The following is an 18346-nucleotide window of genomic DNA, read 5'->3' as shown; positions in this document are numbered from 1 at the left end:
GACACCTTGGCCTGCTCACCAGATGGGCTCAGTGAAGCGTATCAGATGGCTGTGACAGCTACCTGCCCTTCCTTAAGGACTGTCACCATGTATAAACAAACCATTACTCTAATTTCTGAGTGCACTGCCTGTGTGTGTGTGTGTGTGTGTGTGTGTGTGTGTGTGTGTGTGTGTGTGTGTGTGTGTGTGTGTGTGTGTGTGTGTGTGTGTGTGTGTGTGTGTGTGTGTGTGTGTGTGTGTGTGTGTGTGTGTGTTTGTTTGTGTGTGGCTGCATGTGTGTGTATTAGTCTGTGTAGGGTTGCATATGTGTACAAGGGCATGATTGCACTGGACACCTTAAATAAACATATTTGAAGAGTTACACCTAGAGTATCTAGCGTACCAGATAAAGAAACATTTTGGCTAATTTTTGCAAATGTATAGAATTTTTTTAAATAGAAGAGATTCTAAAGTTTCTACAGTAAATAGCAAATAAGTTTGCTGGATTTTGGGTACAACACCCTATGTTTCTCATTGAAAACATCATATACACTATGATTTTTTAAATGGCATTATATAGCATGACCTTTTTTTATGACACATTATACTTAAACTTTTGTACAACATGACATACTATACTTTGATTTATTTAATGACATTTATGGTAAACTATATGTCATACTTTTCCTGATTATGGGTAATCATAATTACGACTTTTGATTACTTTTTGACATACTATAATATGACTTTTTCCATGATACTTTCTACAAACTAAAGTATGCCTTATCGACATACTGAACTATGACTTTTTAAAAATATATATTCAAAAACGATACTATTACTCTTTTCGACATACTGTGCTATTACTTTTTTTATTATAATTTTAACATTAAACCTTTCGAAGCCTTGAATTTATAATCAAATAAGTGTTGAATATTCTTGCAAATATCCCAGCTGTCTGAGCATCGGATGCTGTGCCTCCGCTCGTCGCTGCCTCCACTGCGCAGCCGCAGTTTCTCTTGGAAGCAGAGAGCAGCAGACAGATATAAAAATGGCCCTCGATAATTTAATTTTCGGCCAATGCATCCTTTATTTTTTAGCCTTCGTATTCGGCTTCATCGCCGTGGTGCCTATGTCTGAAAACACGGAGGATTTCGGAGGAAAATGCCTGCTCTTCACGCGGGGAATGTGGCAAAACGAGAACATCACAGTGTCGAAGCAGCGCTTCATCGTGGAGGAGTGGGGACCCGAGTCTTCGTGCAGCTTCATCACTTTTGTCGGGATAGCGTCCCTCATACTGTCCGCAGTGCAGGCATGGAGGCTGCTGTTCTTTCTGTGCAAAGGACACGATGAGTGAGTGACCGTCCACTTGTGCTCCGTCATCACAATTCAATACAGCACTATTAAAAGCTCAGGGCATGCTGCATCACGTAGGGCTCAATGTAGAAGTGTTTTTATTTGTCCATCTCCCACGCCCTTTTAAATGCGTTATTATGGCACTGCGTGTAAAGTTAGCTATGCTAGGATGATGAATGCCATAGAATGAGCCTATAAAAAGGACTAGTCACTGTGGTCCTCCATTTAAAAGATGGGAGCTATACACTGTTGCCTTTAAAACATCCAAGTCATACTGTGGCTTACATACAGTATTTCCAACCTTTGTCATAAAATTCACATTTGACTGGAAGACATTATAAAACACAAATAACTAAATTATGCCATGCGATATCCCCGAGATGAACTTGTTTAAACATAATGCAGTGATTTCACAGTTTTATCCTCTGTTCCACCTGCCTGCAGCTCCATCTTTAATGCATTCCTCAACCTGATGATCAGCTCCCTGGTGGTGTTCATAGTCTTCCTGTCCAGCACCATCGTCAGTGTTGGTTTCAACATGTGGTGCGACTCCGTCACAGAGGGTGGGACTATGCCCAGCAGGTAAGAGAGCAGTACACAACCTCAACTTTTCAGAACATTTCCTTTTGCAATGCAGCGGCTCTCCTCAACACCAGCTGTTGTGTCATATTTTAGCTGTGAGGACCTGCAGGACACTGATCTAGAACTCAGCCTGGACAACTCTGCTTTCTACGACCAGTTTGCTATAGCTCAGGTAAGACTATGGTTAATATCCTTCAAGAAAGATGAACACATCCTGAATTATAGTTATATAAGATAATTTCCATTTCTGTCTCCAGTTCGGCCTGTGGGCTTCCTGGCTCACTTGGCTTGGGATCGCAGTGATGGCTTTCCTTAAGGTCTACCACAACTACAGACAAGAGGACCTTCTGGACAGCTTGATCCACGAGAAGGACCTGCTGCTTGGTCGCTCCTCACGCCGCAACTCTGACCTCAAGAGCGGCCTGATTTAGAAACCAGAGGACACACCAACATACACACTCGCTCATATTCATTTGCGCAGTCTTCATGCCATGAGAAACACCAATGTTTGCCTCTGTAGACAATCAAACTGGCTTTTGCTCTCATTGATCATGGATTGAATAAAACAGAAGGTTTTAGCTTTGTTCTCCAAAGGTAATTGATTTTCCCTCCAAAAATCTCCCAGTGGTGGTTAATCCTTGAGGAATTTAGCCTTATTGAGCTTATTCGTCCAATGCTTGCATTCCTCTTCCACACAAACAACCATAATTCAGCTCCCACAGTATTAAAACCATTTAATGGAAATGTACTTCCAGTTTTTTCTATTTAGCGACCCATTTTTAATGGATGGACAAATTGGCTAGTGGATCATGTTGTCTTTGTGAAAGTTCTGCATGGACCAAATGCATGACAAATTAATAGGGTGGTGGTTTTTAGATGTAAAGGGTTGTTATTTTTAGTTTTATACACCAATTAATGTATTCCGAAGGATATTTTCTGGTAGGATGTGCAATGAATCTCTATGAAGAAGTCTTTGCATGCTGCAGCAAAGTAAAAGGATATGTGCTGTTGCAATGTATTCAAATCTTAAATCAGCAGTCACAAAAGGTGTTTCATAAAATGACAAATTGTAGTTCAGTACATTTAGGTATCAGGCAGTCGGTCCCAAAATGCTTTTAGCAATCTATGTGAGATAAAAATATATTGTGCCATATAGTAACTCAGGCCTCTTCTTCACACTTTTGCTACAAACCAATATACTGTATTACTGTGAGTAGACACAAATATACCCGCATGCATCTTTGTCCCTCTTACATACACATCACACACTTACTTTTTGGCAGATATAACAGGAAGGAAGCACATCACCTGCTTGTCCTTGATAGGCAATGACAGTTTTATTCAAAACAAGTGAAATCATAAAACGGTAGGAACCAAGAAAACCCTCCATAAAGGCACTTCTTTCAAAGTGACCATAAACATGTAGACAGCCATGAAATGCTGCTTCTAAACTAAATGTGCATATGCAGGACATGTGTTTACTGGATAGCCTGTTGTTTTATTGCTATTGACAATTGAGTCTGACAGTATGGAGTTGGGAGTGTTTGTTTCTTCTATACAGGCGTTATTAGCCTAATATTGCTTTGACATTCAAATGTGAAACCTCCAACATCCGATGCTTTTCTTCCAAACCCTGAAACCTGTTATATAAAGCAACGTGTTTTACTGGAAACTGTGAGATGTGTGTTATTGCTCATATTGAGGTCGGATGTGTCACTGTGCCCTTTGATTCCTATCTATTTGTGAGGCTTGAATTTGAAAGAGGGATTCATACAATAACATACAGAAACTGATTCTGCTATATCTCTGTGTTTGGCCTCTTATTAGTAGTAAAGAAATTAATCTAATTAAATATATTGATTTCATAAGTTTTGAAAACATGTGTCTAACCATGTATTTCTCCAAAGCTTGGTGAGCATTTGAAATCATGGTTAAATCCTGAATACCAGTGTTTTAAATAGAAATGCAATAGGTAACAAAACGTTAAAAAACTAAAGATTATTGAAAGTTGGATATAATTGTAGATGCAGATATACAGTATAGAAGAATAAATAACATTTAGGATCAAGGATAATTGGTTGGATTAAAGCGGTTATAAAGAGGAACACTGCTAAAAGCATTAGTATCCATTCAGTTTGAGTATACTCTCTTCAATGATACATAAGGAGAGAGAATCGTAACATTGTGCTGCAGATTTTCTCCTCAGTGGAGCTAAAGACAGTCAGTCGTACAGGACAGCAGACAGTCCGTAAAGGAGGCGTTTTTCCTCCGTTAGACAATCAACCTGGTGCTGTGAAGTGATGCAGCCCTGTGTTTTCATTCTCACAGATCATTGTCCATTAAATTCAAACATTGGTGTGTCCATCCTCATCCTCCTTGCGAAAAGTGCCAGTCAAAGCCGTTTCCAAAAATCTCTACATTCATATATGTGCAATTACAAGGCTGAATAATGTGATAGTCCTTAGTATATTGATCCATATATACACATTCAGTTATGTGTGATATACAAATATGGTGTATTGTAACAAACAAAAAATGTGCATTCCATGGAAACATTCACTCACAAACAATAGACTGTGACTCAGACGGAGAGATGGAATGGTTATGTTGATAAAGTGACTGCATATGTGAGCATCAACATTTCAGATGTGCAAAACCATATGCTAAATAAGGAGTGGCGTGCTCACCACCTTAGCACATAATACATACAGACATGGAAGCTACATATTTCTGGGGTTACATTTCTCCCCTTTGTCACTGTGAGGGTGGTTCAACCCCACAGACAGTGTTCAGAGCCTTGCAAAAAAGACTGAGGTGTTTGTAGGCCCGGGCTCTTTCAGAGATAGGAAAAAAGAGGGTCTGAAAAATTAAAGGGGGCTCGATGTTGCCACCTGTGGTCGGTTTCAGTCACTGCATAGTCAGCCATATCCAGCAGCCCCACACAATCTGCTTCATGTGCAGCAGGTAGACAGCAAGGGCGGCCTCCAGCTCCTCACACACTCGCTGAGGGCGCCGCCGGTCTGTGCAGTACATGGCCACACCAAGGCATGACATCAGCAGGAAGAGGCAAGTGAAGAGGGCGAGGTGGGGGCGGGACGCCTGTCGTCTCGTAGGCTACAAAAAAAAGAAAAGTACAATTTTGATTTGTAAATGAGCATTTGAATTGCCACATGCACAAATCCCTCTTTAGCCTGTTGGACTAACAAAGTCAAGACCTCAAGAGGGACGTTTTTAATGGATGATATAATGTGACCAGGGTGTAGTGGAGGCCTCGTCACACAAAGTGGTGCTCTCTGTGTTTCAACCATTGTTTAGGGCGTCAACAGTGAAAGTTATAACTCCATTTTGCATGGAGGGAAACGTTAATCACAAGTGACATTGGAGTTACACCCTTTGCCTAACAATTAACTTAAATCCTTTCTTCCCACACATATATATTCACATTTAGTTGACTTTCTCTTTACATAAACAGTGTGGTGTTGTCATTTTTTCATGCACGTTAAGCTAGTTAATCTTTATATTTTCAGACAAACTTACCACCTATGGAGGAACAGTAAGGTATTTCTGTGAAGCCGACAGAAAAGAGGTCAGTCAGTCAACAAGAGCCAGCCTCTGTGATGTACACCAGCTGCTGTGCCCTCACAGACTCTACTATCTCTCTTGAGCAGACTCCATGGTGCCTCATTTGCATGCATAATTAATTACCTAGAGTAAATCACTTGCTAATGTTTGGGGGCTCTTACAGCATTATGTTATTTTTATATAGTACAGAATCCCCAAAGGACAATAGTTTACGATGCAATGTCAGCATGTTGGAAATCATTTTGTCCTTTCTGTTTCCTGGTAGGTGAAGGGCATACACTACTGTTACACTTTGATTATGGGCTCCTCGATCGACTGGAATTGCACACATTTTAATTTTTTCTTAATTAAACAATTAGATTCACATTTTTATTGTAACTGTATGAATGGATTTTCAAGCTGACAACTACAGGTAGAAGGATATAAAGATGAAAGGAGTCACTGGAATAGTTTGGTTGAGGTGTAAAAGCTGCAGAGGGCAGCATCTGTTCTGAGCAGGCTGGACGTTAGACTGTTTACTTGTGTGTTCACTCACCATGTACTGTGGTCTCCGGCTCCCTGAATCGAACCCTCCGCTCGCCTTTTCGTCTGTGGTTTGGTTCAGTGTCTGACCCGTAGTTGGGACATGGCCTCTTTAGAATGGAGGTGGGCACTTTGCCATTGGTGACCTGCATCAGAAACATCTGAGGATGAGTATACCCGTTGCAAACTCTGGATACATTTCAAAGATGGGCTTCAAACAGCTGGAAGGAACACACCTTTTACAAACCATCTGCTCACACCCAGAGTTAGACTGCTGAAGCATCGCCGCTTACCTTAAGTGTCGGTGCATCCTCCTGTTGGTGGTGGGTGTCCTTTCTCTGGCGGACCTCTGAGTGTTTCTCCCGGTGGGAATGAGGAGTACAGTTGACGGTGTCTCTGATGGACTCTGCAGCAGCAAAGCGTTTGGACAGTGCAGACACACACTGACCCAGGGAGTCTAGTAAGAGAGCCATGACCACACAGCACATGAGTAGTGAGCTAGTTTAGTTCACACAGGAGTCTGCAGCCTGTTCTTAAGCCAGACAATGAGGCGGGGTAAAACATACAAAGGTAAACATGCAAATGTGTCTTAGAAAAGATGGCAGGTATCTCTGTCAGCGCCAGGTGGAGTGGCTAAGTACTTTCTAGCTAAAAACATGAGGCAAAGGCCTTGATCTAATCATAGTTTCTAAAAGCGACATACTGTACTTCCCAAAAGGTAAAAGAAGGTCAAATTGAGCCTCTGTCTGAATGATCCTAGTTTGTTTCCCATAAACCCCCCCCACACCGTCTGTCAACTTTAGCTGATGAATCACTTTCATAACTTAATCAACTGTTAATCATCTATTAAGATTCATGGAGAATTCATTGTCAGAGACAGACAGATAGGCATTTAAAGTAAGTGTATATTGTTTGTATAAATAAATAAAACAAGAGTATACTTTGTTATACTGTATACGGCAGAACAATAACACTATTTACAGACATAGCTAAAAACATTGTTAAGACGCTTTGAGATGCAGAATGATGTCAACAAAAGTAAAAAGTACTAACTCTTAATATTCTTTAGATGAAACATGAATAATTTATACTAACAAAAAAATAAAATGATAATAATAATAATAATAAAAAAACACATGTAAATATATGCTTCAGAAAATGTATAGCAATTATAACATATCCAAATTTCCCACTTTTGTAATGTAAAGTGGGTCATATTTAGGGCAGCTGAACATCCTCCATAAGAGACTGTTTGCAAATGATTAAGTTGAACGAGGGGGTCAAGAATAATAGGGCTCTGCATTTTGTATCATTTTGGTTTCTGAATGTTTAGAAGGCCTTATATATTTTATTTCAGCCTTCCGTTAAGATTTACCGCTGTGCCCTGTTTTTATTTTTAATAATATAATTGTGTGTGTGAGAGGGCCTTGATTTGAATAAAGCGAAACAAAAAAGAGGCTTGACTGCCTCACCCCACCTTAACAATTTTCAATCTCCTAAGTAGTGAGCAGTTTGGCTAATCACTCATCAAAGTTTCAAAGCGTTACCACAAAGTGCTACACAACACACTACAGCTGACTTACTAATTTAATTTATATAAATAGTTTTTCAGCTGATGGAGGTTGACTGACCCACTTTACACTGAACAGTGTCTAAGGGACAAATGCTGCAACCACTTAAACATGTCCCTGTTCAATCCTCTTACAGTGGGCGGGTCAAAGAGGATTTCTCTGTGTACAATACAAAGTAAAAGGTTGCGTAAAGTGCACAGAGACTTCTGTGTGTGCTGATCTGCAACAACAACTACATCCGCGCTCTTGCACTCTTGACCTTGCACTCTCACCATCTCACCAAATACATTTACGAAGATCTGAGGTGAACAAGGAGTGTTATAAATCTTTGTCTTGATATGCTGTACACTCCCTTCCTCCTGTTCAGCACCACTGCCTCTGAAAGCTGACTCGACAGCAAGGCTGGTTTGTGCATATTGCTTTTTTACACCGCAGCATTCTTCCCAAAAATGCAGAGTTCAGAGAGTGTTGCTCTTGCTTAAAGCCAGCCAAGTATTCAAACTGTACAACAAACTGTGCCCTCAAACTGCCACAAAGCTACGTTCTTTTATGCCCTGCATAAAAGCACTTTTATGTCCGACATGACTGCAAGTGTTTATTAATTTATTAATTTTCGTGGGTTGAAAAATGGTTAAAAGGGTAACTGAATTGCATCCAACCACATCCCCCTGTCTGTGTCCTCTTTACAGCAGAGAAGAGATAACTTGTTCTTGAGATCAACATGACTTTTGTTTTTTGACGCAGGGATCTCCACCCTCAGACTGAATGTTAAATATGTACTGCAGAGAGAGATGTCCTAGACTGTTTGTGAAAAACAAACAAGCATGTTTGCTTTTCCCCTGTTAACATCGTTGCATGATCATAGGTCAAGATTAACTGTACCACTCGTGTCATTCATCCCATGCAAGTGTTTACCTGAATATTCAGTCTTGCCGATTTCTGCATAGACGGTGGCCATTAGCTCGAGGCTCCTGGCTGTAATGGGGTGGTCATTACCAAAAGCCCTCTGGTGGATCTTTGCAGCCTGAAACATTAATAAACGGACAGCAGGGATTTGAATTTCACACAGAGTGCTATAAAATATTGAATCTAGAAAGGAATCAGAGAGAATGATGGACATACCTTACCGCTGTATTCTAAAGCGAGATGAGGTCTGAAAGGAAAAGGAAACCGTTAAACAAATAGACTACCTCTACTTTCTTTTGCTGGCACTGGTGTTCAATATTTGATACCTACTGAAAACAAAAGACATGTCTTAAAAAATGCACTGAAGTGTCAGATGACCTCTGCACATTCTTCTTCCATTCAAACACAAATTGGCGCCGTGCTAGGCTCCCTGTGTTTTATTACATGTGGTATTTTGCTGCTGCAATGAAAAAATGTCCCAGTTTGGGATGAATAACGTATTTCTGATTCTGATTCACAAATATATTCAAAGACAACAACAACAGCAACAACAACAGTGCTTGACCTTAATCAAGTCTAGTGACCCGTGCAATTTTGCCAGGTGAGCAGATCAGTTTCAGCAGCATGACATTTCTAAACATCCGTGAGCTGTGATTAGACACACAGCGCAGGGCCGCAGGTACCCAGGTGCCTTAGGGAGGAAGTGGAAACCTTCTATTTCTGCCAGTACTGACGGCCCCTTTCTTTTCTCCAGGGTAACTTTCAGAAGGCATGGTGCTTACAGGTTTGTTTACTGACTTGTGCCCTTTCACTACTCTTTTGCTTGGTGCTAAGCTTGATGAACATGATGTGGTACATTGAGAATCTGCCAGCTGTTCCACTCATATCTGCCATGGAAAGTCAGCCAAGGACATTCATCACCTTCACACCTTCACGTCACACCCTATAGATGTAGAGCAAGCTCTGTTTAGTGTGACAGATGTCAGCTTCGCTGCTCCAAACCCACACTTCCTTCAATTAGTAATGGCCAAGTGTCAGTTTGCACTGCTTCGGAACGTCCTTTTCTGGGGACATCTGATCAGTGAAGACAGAGCTAGCCAAAAGGACTTCCTAAGACATCACTGAAAGATTCAGGGAGGATTACAACTTCCTGTCTACACAAAAAAAAAGATTGGGACTGAGGTTTATGATGATGGTAGTAAAAACATTACGACTTGTTCCCCTCTTCGAAAAACCAAAGCTGGTTTGATTTTATTTATGTTACTCATTTTGTACAACTTTATTTTCCCCACAGGGCAAGTCTGCAAGAAAAGATCAAAGAGTCAAATCTAACAGCTTGTTCTTCTTTTGCCAGAAACCAAAGCCTTTGGGAACAGTCATGAACAATCAGTACAATCTCATGTAAGTTTAATTACTGTATGCTCCTTTGATTAATAAAGCACCGTGACCGGCCCTCCGTTGAGCAAACCTTCCACCCTCTGTCACCCTCTCTGGCAGTCAGGTTAAATGGCCTAATTCCAACAATGACAACAGACGCACAGAAAATGGGTGCAAGCTATGGCCTAACAAAGTACCCCTGCAACAGGAGACACCAGATCCAGTTAAGGTATTTATTCAGTAACACTCAGGTAGAGTGCGGTGTCTCTTTTCTCCATCTACAGGGAAATTCAACTCTAGCTAAAAAGACCTTGAGATGGAGTTTATCTAGCTTGAGAAATTTCCATACCAGAAAGGTGAATGCGTGTACATGGAAATCCAAGTTGTTCGTGCCAAACATGACAAATACCTGTGATCAAACATAAGTGATACATTCTTTAAATAGGCTTCGTTAAACTGTCAAGCAAATTTACCCTAGTGACCCAAATATTCATCTTACTATCCTACCGTAAATTATTTATCTCAAGATTATTTCAGTCCATGCTGTAGCTTTGCTCAGGGTTACACTTTATAAACAAATTCGTTTTTTATTGCTGCTGATTCTTCTGTAATAAAAAAAATGCAAATATTTGTTACTACTGAATCAGCAATATAAAGTGATGAATGTTCAAATTCAACTCACACACATTTATATAAAACAAATATATATAGAAGCTGTGTTTTAACAGTATAAAACTGGTAGTAAAACAGTCATAAAAGTGAATTTATTTCACTATATATTCTCTCCTGATGAGCCCCCTGAGTCCTTAAACTCACAGAACATGTAACGCCTCATTAATTACGCCACAGAAGCTGCAGCAGGACACAGTTTTACCTACTGTTTGCTCATGATGCAGAGCTGGGCCAGCCGCTCGAGGTGCTGTGCCTGGGAGGCCTGCTCCGATAGCTCCTCTGGGGTTGTCCATCCAGCAGAACCCAGTGTAGCCTCCTCCTGAGGCCCTGTTACACAAACACAGGGCATGGAGTCACAGTCTGCCCGCCAGCAAAACACTTAGTCTTTCCCTCTGCTCCTTACACTATCAATCCCTCTCTCCTCGCCGTCCTGTGATCTCTTTAGTTTTCTCACACTGCACAGAGTTTAAAAAGTAATGCCCAAAAAGTCTGGGTATCTGGCTATCAGCCTGTCTGGCACTGCTGTGGACTCTAAGCCTGAATAGCAGAGTGGAGCCAACTGAGGACTGGAGACAAGCGAGATAAGGGCAGGAGAGAGCAGATACGGGAGTCAAACAACACAGTCACCACGCCCACTGGAACACTGAGACACACGCAGGCACACTGTGACACATTACAAACATACTGCATGTACTGTGCTCACACTGCACAAACTCACAATAATGGAGGTGGAAATGAGTTGGGCTTGTGATCCACGCAAAAAGCAAGTGCAAATTAATCATTGAAGCAGATACGGTTTGTTTGCTTTACAAAACCACAAAAATGACAATTATGTGAGCGGTCGGTGGGGGATACAGCGAAGGGTTAATTTGAAATAGAAAACGGTGAGAGGAAGAACGATTGTTAGATGCAGCCATAGTGCCAGCTCTGCCTCTGGACATACAGAATTCAATTCAAGTGAGTGCTGAATCAAGGCTTTCAGTATCCTCCAGCAACACACAGCAACTAATGAGATGGTGCAAAGTGTGGCCATTTGTCTTCTACAATGTCTTTCCCTTTCTCTTCCACTGTGCTCATGCTACACTGCGCTGCTGCCTCAGCAGCAGACAGAGGAAGAGGCAGACGTCTGGAGCAGCAGCTGATGAATGAGCGGCCTCGCTGTGAATGTCCGCTTAAAGCTACACCATGTATATTGTAAACAAAGATGGACTTGGGCAGGAAGAGGATGTCATTTCATATTGGCTTTATGAGTTAACAGAATATATTTTTGAGCTGCTGAAGAGGCACATTGTGTAATAGGCTATACATTATGTTTGGGTCAGTTTGCTTGGAGAGCTGCCCACTAAAAACAGACTGTCAACCACTGAACAGCTTCAGTGCATCTGCTGATCTGCTAACAGCCTCAAATACAGTAAAATACTTAATGTTACTTTCAAATAAGATAATATAAGTTAGGAAGGTTTGTGATTGGGTCTTATAATAGTGATATTAGAGACTTAAACTGTTTTTTTCCAAGAATAATTTCCTTAAAATAACTGCTCCAGACAAGTAAAAATTCATTCACAATACTTTCTGCTTCAAAACTAAATTATATACGTGCTTGTTGCCTATGCTTGCCACACGTTCATCTTTGCATCAAAGGACCAAAAGGATCTAGGTTACACTACAGCTTACCATTGAATTTTAATCAAATCATTAATACAAAATGAGAACTATTACTATTTTACCTATAATCATGTATTTCAAATAAAACTTCCTAGGAGGCTACAAAGAACACAAAGCATTACCAATACCAAAGTAGATAATTTAACCAAGGCTGCATTATTTGGTAGTATATTTCATTCAATACTGTATGTTGACTTACAGTATTCATCAATATCTTTCTGTCAAAAGTACTTGCCTGTGCTACCCTGAAGAGCCGTGAGCTCGATCAATGCCACCTCGTAGAACATTTTCTCCGCCTGGATGAACTGCAGGGCCTTCTCATCTGTTCTTATAGGTCATGGATGTCAATAGATTTGAGTTGGTTATTGCAGTTTGAAACAGCCAAGCTCAATGCTGTTTTTCACCCCTCGAGACCAACAGAAACCAAAAGCAGATAGTGGTTCTTTAATGAATGTTAGTACTGGTGTTTGTGTTGTGCTGTTATCTACTGTTTGTGGTTTCTGTATTGATTTGAAGTGGACGCATATCAAGTTTCAAATGCTACATCTCATGCTGTAGTTGAATCTGATTATATCCCTTTGTATCATATCATATTACATTCCTATTTCAGTGTCTTTTGAATTTGTGTTTTTTACAGAATCCTCTTGATTGATCTGAATGTCACTTTTTGTTTCCATGAAAAGCTTCTCTATAAAAGCGTCCTAAAAATAGAGCCTCTTCACTTTATCAAAGCATTCTGCGTACTGAGAGTCTGTCCCACTGTAAAATGACACCACTGATGCTTGTCAGGTGAATTTAAAGACCAATGAGAAGGAGAAAGCTTAAAATAAACAAAGCCCTGCCTGTCCAAACGTGCTACTTAACACCAGATCTCCTGTGGGTAAAACACTATAAATTACATTCTAGGTGTTTCACTTTTCACACTATTTTCCAATTATACATCACTATACTCTTATACTGGGATTGGAAAGATGGACATCATGTTTCTACTTTTATACACTAGTTAAGCTTGGAGCTGAAAAGCACCACAGCTGGTTTCCTTTATTTTGGCACCTTGAGAATAATGTCAGTATTGTACACGACTGAACAAAAACAACAGGCTAGCGCAAGATCCACCAGGAAAACCAGAGGCAAAATGCAGTTAGCTACCCTATATATGCTCCTCATTAAAAGAAAAGGAACGTTATCAAAAGGAAAGATTGTTTTTCAGCTGATCAGAATCAGAATACCTTTATTCGTCCCACAGCATGATACCAGAAAAGTTGACTGATGTTGAAAAGCTAGTATATGTGTATCTAAAGAATGTACTGTACATTAGAGCAAAAGTGATATTACCACCAGTAAAAACCCTAGCATCTTTGCATAATAAAGTGAAACTCCTCTCGATAATATTCTTATTGCATACAAACCACACTTTTGTTTTAGTTTTTTTTTAGCAAATCCTGATATATAAGACAGGGTAATAAGTGATGCATTGTACCTGCCCCAGTTCCTGCGATCACCTGGCATCAGGGAATAATGTGAGTGTGAAGTGGACCATCTGGGAGAGAGGATTAGGGGAACAGCCATCATCAAAGGTCAGTCTACTACTTCTGCCTCCTATTTTTAGCCGGAATGGACCACAACAGAGACCTCACACAATCCTCTCCGGGGAATATGTGCTCCACTAAATGCACGTACACCCAAACACACACACACACACACACACACACACACACACACACACACACACACACACACACACACACACACACACACACACACACACACACACACACACACACACACACACACACACACACACACACACACACACACACACACACACACACACACACACAACCTCCCCTGAGCTGGTAATTGGACTGCACTCCAAAACTCGACAAGAACTTGCATTGGCATTGGCACCTTTAAAGGTACATCTCATCACACGTGCAGCATTGCTCTGCTAATGGTGCACTGAGATGAAGCACACTATCACCTCTAGCCAGAAGAGTTATAGATCACAGTATCAAGTATGACTGACTGTGATACTACTATATTGATTAAAAGATTTTAATCTGATACCCCCTCTATTTGTGATTACATTCAAATTGCTAGGTTGGCATGCTTTCCAAGAAACGCGTATCAGTAAACACTCAGCAGCCAAAAGAGCTTTTGGCTTCAGACAAAGGACGCTTGTAGATACTGCCAGCTCTGATAACGATACATCAAGCCTCAAATATATAAATATAGCTTTGTTTCGTAATTGGGAAGATTAGTTTGACCCCACAGACAAAATTTAAGGAGACATAGCACATCCTGTTGTCGTAGAAATTTGTGTGAAACTCTAAAGTTCCCACATCCTCTCGGTTTGAGCACACTGACCCTTCACCTCCTTCTCCAGAGGACCATTTAAAAAACACAACATCCCTGCTGCAGCTACTTTGATGCCAATATAAGCTACAGCAAATAAATCTAAGCAAAACTTGAAAATGATTACAAACTTTCAGTCACTGCACACAATGGAATTATCAATATAATATAATAAGATGTAGTTCTTACTGAATCCTGTTATTGTGAATATCATATTGTAGCGGATTACATTACTTTAAATACTTTTTGAATTATTTAGATTTGGTCTTCTGTGCTTCTGACCTACTAAACAATGAAGAACACAATACAATTCAATTTCCTTTACCTTACACTAAAAGTAAAATACATGTAACAAAGTAACTCTGACATTCATAAAATGCCACCATTTCTATTGATGAAGTAACATAATAAAGTACTGTATGTCAAAAGATTTAACCCTGTCATGGTAGATAACTCTCTTAAGTGCCATTATGTGCTAAGAGGGGGCCTACTTATGGCTATTGATGAAGTAAAGCTCAGCAAATCGACCTATTTTGGAAAATGGACAGTAAGGGGGTAGATGCATGGTGAGGCAGATAACCTGAGCTGGCAAGTTAAGTGTTGGAGTGTCTCAGTAACCGGGAGAAGAGTCATGGAGGTAATATATACTGACACGTAACACCCCCTATATTATCTCCATGTCCTATTCTGCTATTGTTTATAGAAGCAGTGAGTGGCGATGAAGAGGCTAGTCAGTCCGGAAACAGGTTAATTAGTGCTCTTCCACTCTGTTGTGCAGAGATAAGAGCGCACAAATCCTCTTAAGAGACAGACACACAGCCTGAGCTGCACACAAAACACAAGGCATTCTGGGACAAATGTGTTATTATGACCTCACACACAGGCATCCATTTATACCCCTCAGTTTATACTGGTTTCTTTAAAGGGGCTACATCCTCCATTGTGCGGGAATTCGCCACGCCTTCCACCAAAGGCAATCCTTTACATGTCCACTTCACAGAAAGGGAATGCTAGCTGTATAGTTAGCCTGCTTGCTAACACTTACATTCCTGAGGGGATGGTGAAAGTAAAAGTGTAAGATGGGGTGTGAGGCTTTCTCTGAGTAAAGGATACAGTTCTTTTCGGTGATGAAGAGTTCTGCGATCTGTAGAGCAAAGAGAATGGACATGGGTAATTATTAATTTACAACATCATTCCTGCTTGTGTGCGTGCATGGTGTCATGTGCTGTCATAACAAGTAATCCTTCTTCCCGATCAACATTGAGAAACACTTTCCAAAGTTCTGGTTTAGAGGCTTTGTTTTGACATCAGGGACATTCCTTCAGGCATTACTAAACAGAATTAAAATTGTAACCTTGCTTTTGTAGGACAGCCTTACAAAGGACCCCAGTGTGTAATCTGCTAAATCTTTGGCCTGGATACAAAGTGCTATAAAGCCTGTGACCCAAAAATAGCAAAAAAATAGCCCACACACAGGGGAACATTAACTGGGTACTGTAGTATTTTTAACAATGTGAGTAATGAAACAACATTGGTAATGTATACGAGTGCAGCGTCCTATACCTCATTTAGCAGCATGCACACTATGAGCTATAGTAAATGATCTCACAGTGTCAACACAGAGACACATGATGGACTGTGCTGTTAAATTTGACATTGGTGTTTGTGATATGAAGGTTGAATGTCTCCTGTGTGTCATGGTGTGTGATAATTGATGGTGCTTTATGGGAGAAGAGGTGCAAATGTGTCTATACAGCTGTGTAAAGACATGATACAGCAGATTTTGTGAATGCATGTAATGAACACGCAAGTTGGTGGGTGTTAGACAAAGAAAGGGACAGAGTAATAAGAAATGTGTTATGAGTATATGTGGTGGTGTTTGTGTAGTCTTCAGTCTTCTTGCTCACCTGGTGTAGGCAGTTGGGCAGAGAGTTGAAGCTCTGCACATGGGTCAGTCCCAACAGGCAGCTGAGGAAGCAGTGGAGGGCAGCCTGATACTCCCCCTGCTGCTGGAGCTGCTGTCCCAGCTCAAACAGGCCCTCCCTCCCCCCGGTCAGCATCCCCAGTCCCAGCCAGAGCCAGCACCGCCTCCCATCAGAGCTCCACCGGCCGAGGACAGACGCTCCTCTCTTCGCCACTCCACTGAAGCACCACAGGTTAGAAAGAAATAGCCACACACAGAGTGAAAGATTTTTTTAAAAATGTAGCTGCTCACATAAACACAGAGAGAAACCAGAGGGAGGAGTGAGCAGCACAGTTTCCTCTCAGTCTTGTCGGAGCTCTGTAAGTCAAGGACAGGTGGTAAGGAGCAGGCTGAAGGAGCTCCGACGACTCACACAGAAAAGATCCATTCCCCTCCCTCCTCTCAGGCTGCACCAGGAAAGGAGGACAGAGGAAGTGGGGAAGCGTTTGCTCTTTGAGTGACAGAGCTGTGGACCAATCCCTGCTCGGCTCATGTACAGTAGCTCTGCCAGCATGTGTTTCACTTTTGGTCTCTCTCCAATCCTGGATAATGGAAATTGCCATGCTGTAGGTATTGATAAAAACAAATGTAGTGTGCACATGTTCTGTGATGAATATTTAAACGTATACATAATAAGACTAACACTAGTTTTTGATTTATTTTCCCTGCATTAACAGAGCAGTGCATTATGTTTATCTACAGTGTGTGAGAGAATCCCTTTAAGTCTTACTGCCCTACTTATGATTTATAAATGAGGAGTGCATGGAAATTATGCACCAACAAGCAAAACAGAAGAAATGCTGTGCGAGCACGTTTCACATCACCTCAGAATAAAGCAAGCTTTTGTAAATTCTCTGAAGCAAACCAGACAGCAAATGTATGCAAACACAGGGTCATTAGGAACAGCCAGTGTAATGTGTGAGAGAGAAAGAAAGAGAGAGCACTCCTCACTATCCAAACAAGGGAAACAAATATTTATTCAGAAGGAGTGCCTCCTCTGGATGTGTGCACACTTCCCTTCACACTCTGCTAATCAACATTAATGTAAGGCCAATCTGTACCTGGGGAGAGCGAGGCGAGAGAAGAGATACGACTTCAGCTCTTGATCCACGGATGATCCAGAGGATCATGAATGAGTCTCGACTTTGGGAGCAGCAATCCTCCCCACCCATGCTCTATTTGGACACAAGTGTGGTAGCTGCAGAAAATGAATGGGGCAACGCAAAGCAAATGGGCAGAGTCAGTCTCCATTAGTGTCAAATGCACCTAGCTAACCAAGATGGGATTTTAATGGTTGTGAATGCCAGTGGCAGTAGGATCAGAGAGCATTAAACTTGTCCTGGCATGTCAGAGTCAGGGAACTGTGAACAGTGCTCATTCCGGACTAACAGAATCCTGACATTGGTGGGACTTGATTATGCTGATGCAGGTTGCTTTAACTGGAGAACACAGACAGGTGATTGTGCTCACTTCGCTGGGTCCAGCAAGAAAGCAAGCAAAGCATCTGATGAAATTGACTTTGAGGGCCAATGGCTGACTGTGTTCAGTCCTAATTGAAAAAAGAGTGAGCTCCATCTCCTCATTACAGCCCAGTCAAGCTGAACAGACGCACATCAGCTGTGAGGAGGCGGCACAGAGCGTTCTTGTCGTCATGTTAACAACATTTGAAAACAACCATGCGACAGGAAACCCACCCAGGCTGGACAGCAACCCTTTCAATCTAAACGTGTGTATGAGGCGTATTATTTGATATTTTTACAAGATAGCAATATGTATTTCAAGTAAGTCACTGTTCTAGTTAGTCAGAGCAATCTTA

General features: G+C 41.2%; 2 protein-coding genes across 2 annotated transcripts; one reads left to right on the top strand and one right to left on the bottom strand.

Annotated features, from left to right (window-relative positions):
* Window positions 1–307: 307 nt before the first annotated feature.
* Window positions 308–3578, top strand: LOC134881225 (transmembrane protein 179). The gene is given in 5 exon segments (XM_063908400.1): window positions 308–998; window positions 1000–1332; window positions 1780–1917; window positions 2011–2089; window positions 2175–3578. Coding segments are annotated over 5 exon segments (774 nt in total). The 5' UTR covers window positions 308–948; the 3' UTR covers window positions 2349–3578.
* c19h14orf180 (chromosome 19 C14orf180 homolog) lies at window positions 3230–16945 on the bottom strand. Its single transcript, XM_063908399.1, has 10 exons — window positions 16783–16945; window positions 16475–16709; window positions 15681–15711; window positions 12448–12534; window positions 10754–10874; window positions 8715–8745; window positions 8508–8616; window positions 6315–6478; window positions 6035–6167; window positions 3230–5031 (listed from the first exon to the last, which is right to left on the bottom strand). The coding sequence occupies exons 2-10, from the start codon at window positions 16625–16627 to the stop codon at window positions 4910–4912; spliced, it is 951 nt and encodes a 316-aa protein (XP_063764469.1). The 5' UTR covers window positions 16628–16709; window positions 16783–16945; the 3' UTR covers window positions 3230–4909.
* Between the last annotated feature and the right edge of the window lie 1401 nt (window positions 16946–18346).

The sequence above is a fragment of the Eleginops maclovinus genome, chromosome 19 (genome assembly GCF_036324505.1).
Source record: "Eleginops maclovinus isolate JMC-PN-2008 ecotype Puerto Natales chromosome 19, JC_Emac_rtc_rv5, whole genome shotgun sequence".
Classification (NCBI taxonomy): domain Eukaryota; kingdom Metazoa; phylum Chordata; class Actinopteri; order Perciformes; family Eleginopidae; genus Eleginops; species Eleginops maclovinus.
Note: the sequence above shows the minus strand (reverse complement) of the source record. Positions and strands in the feature narration are given on the sequence as shown.

Coding starts and splice junctions, on each gene's coding strand:
- c19h14orf180 (XM_063908399.1), bottom strand. CDS start 16,627: ATGCTGACCGGGGGGAGGGAGGGCCTGTTTGAGCTGGGACAGCAGCTC. Junction 15,712..16,474: donor TGCCCAACTGCCTACACCAG/GTGAGCAAGAAG, acceptor TTTGCTCTACAG/ATCGCAGAACTCTTCATCAC. Junction 10,875..12,447: donor GGCTCTTCAGGGTAGCACAG/GCAAGTACTTTT, acceptor TTTGTGTAACAG/GGCCTCAGGAGGAGGCTACA.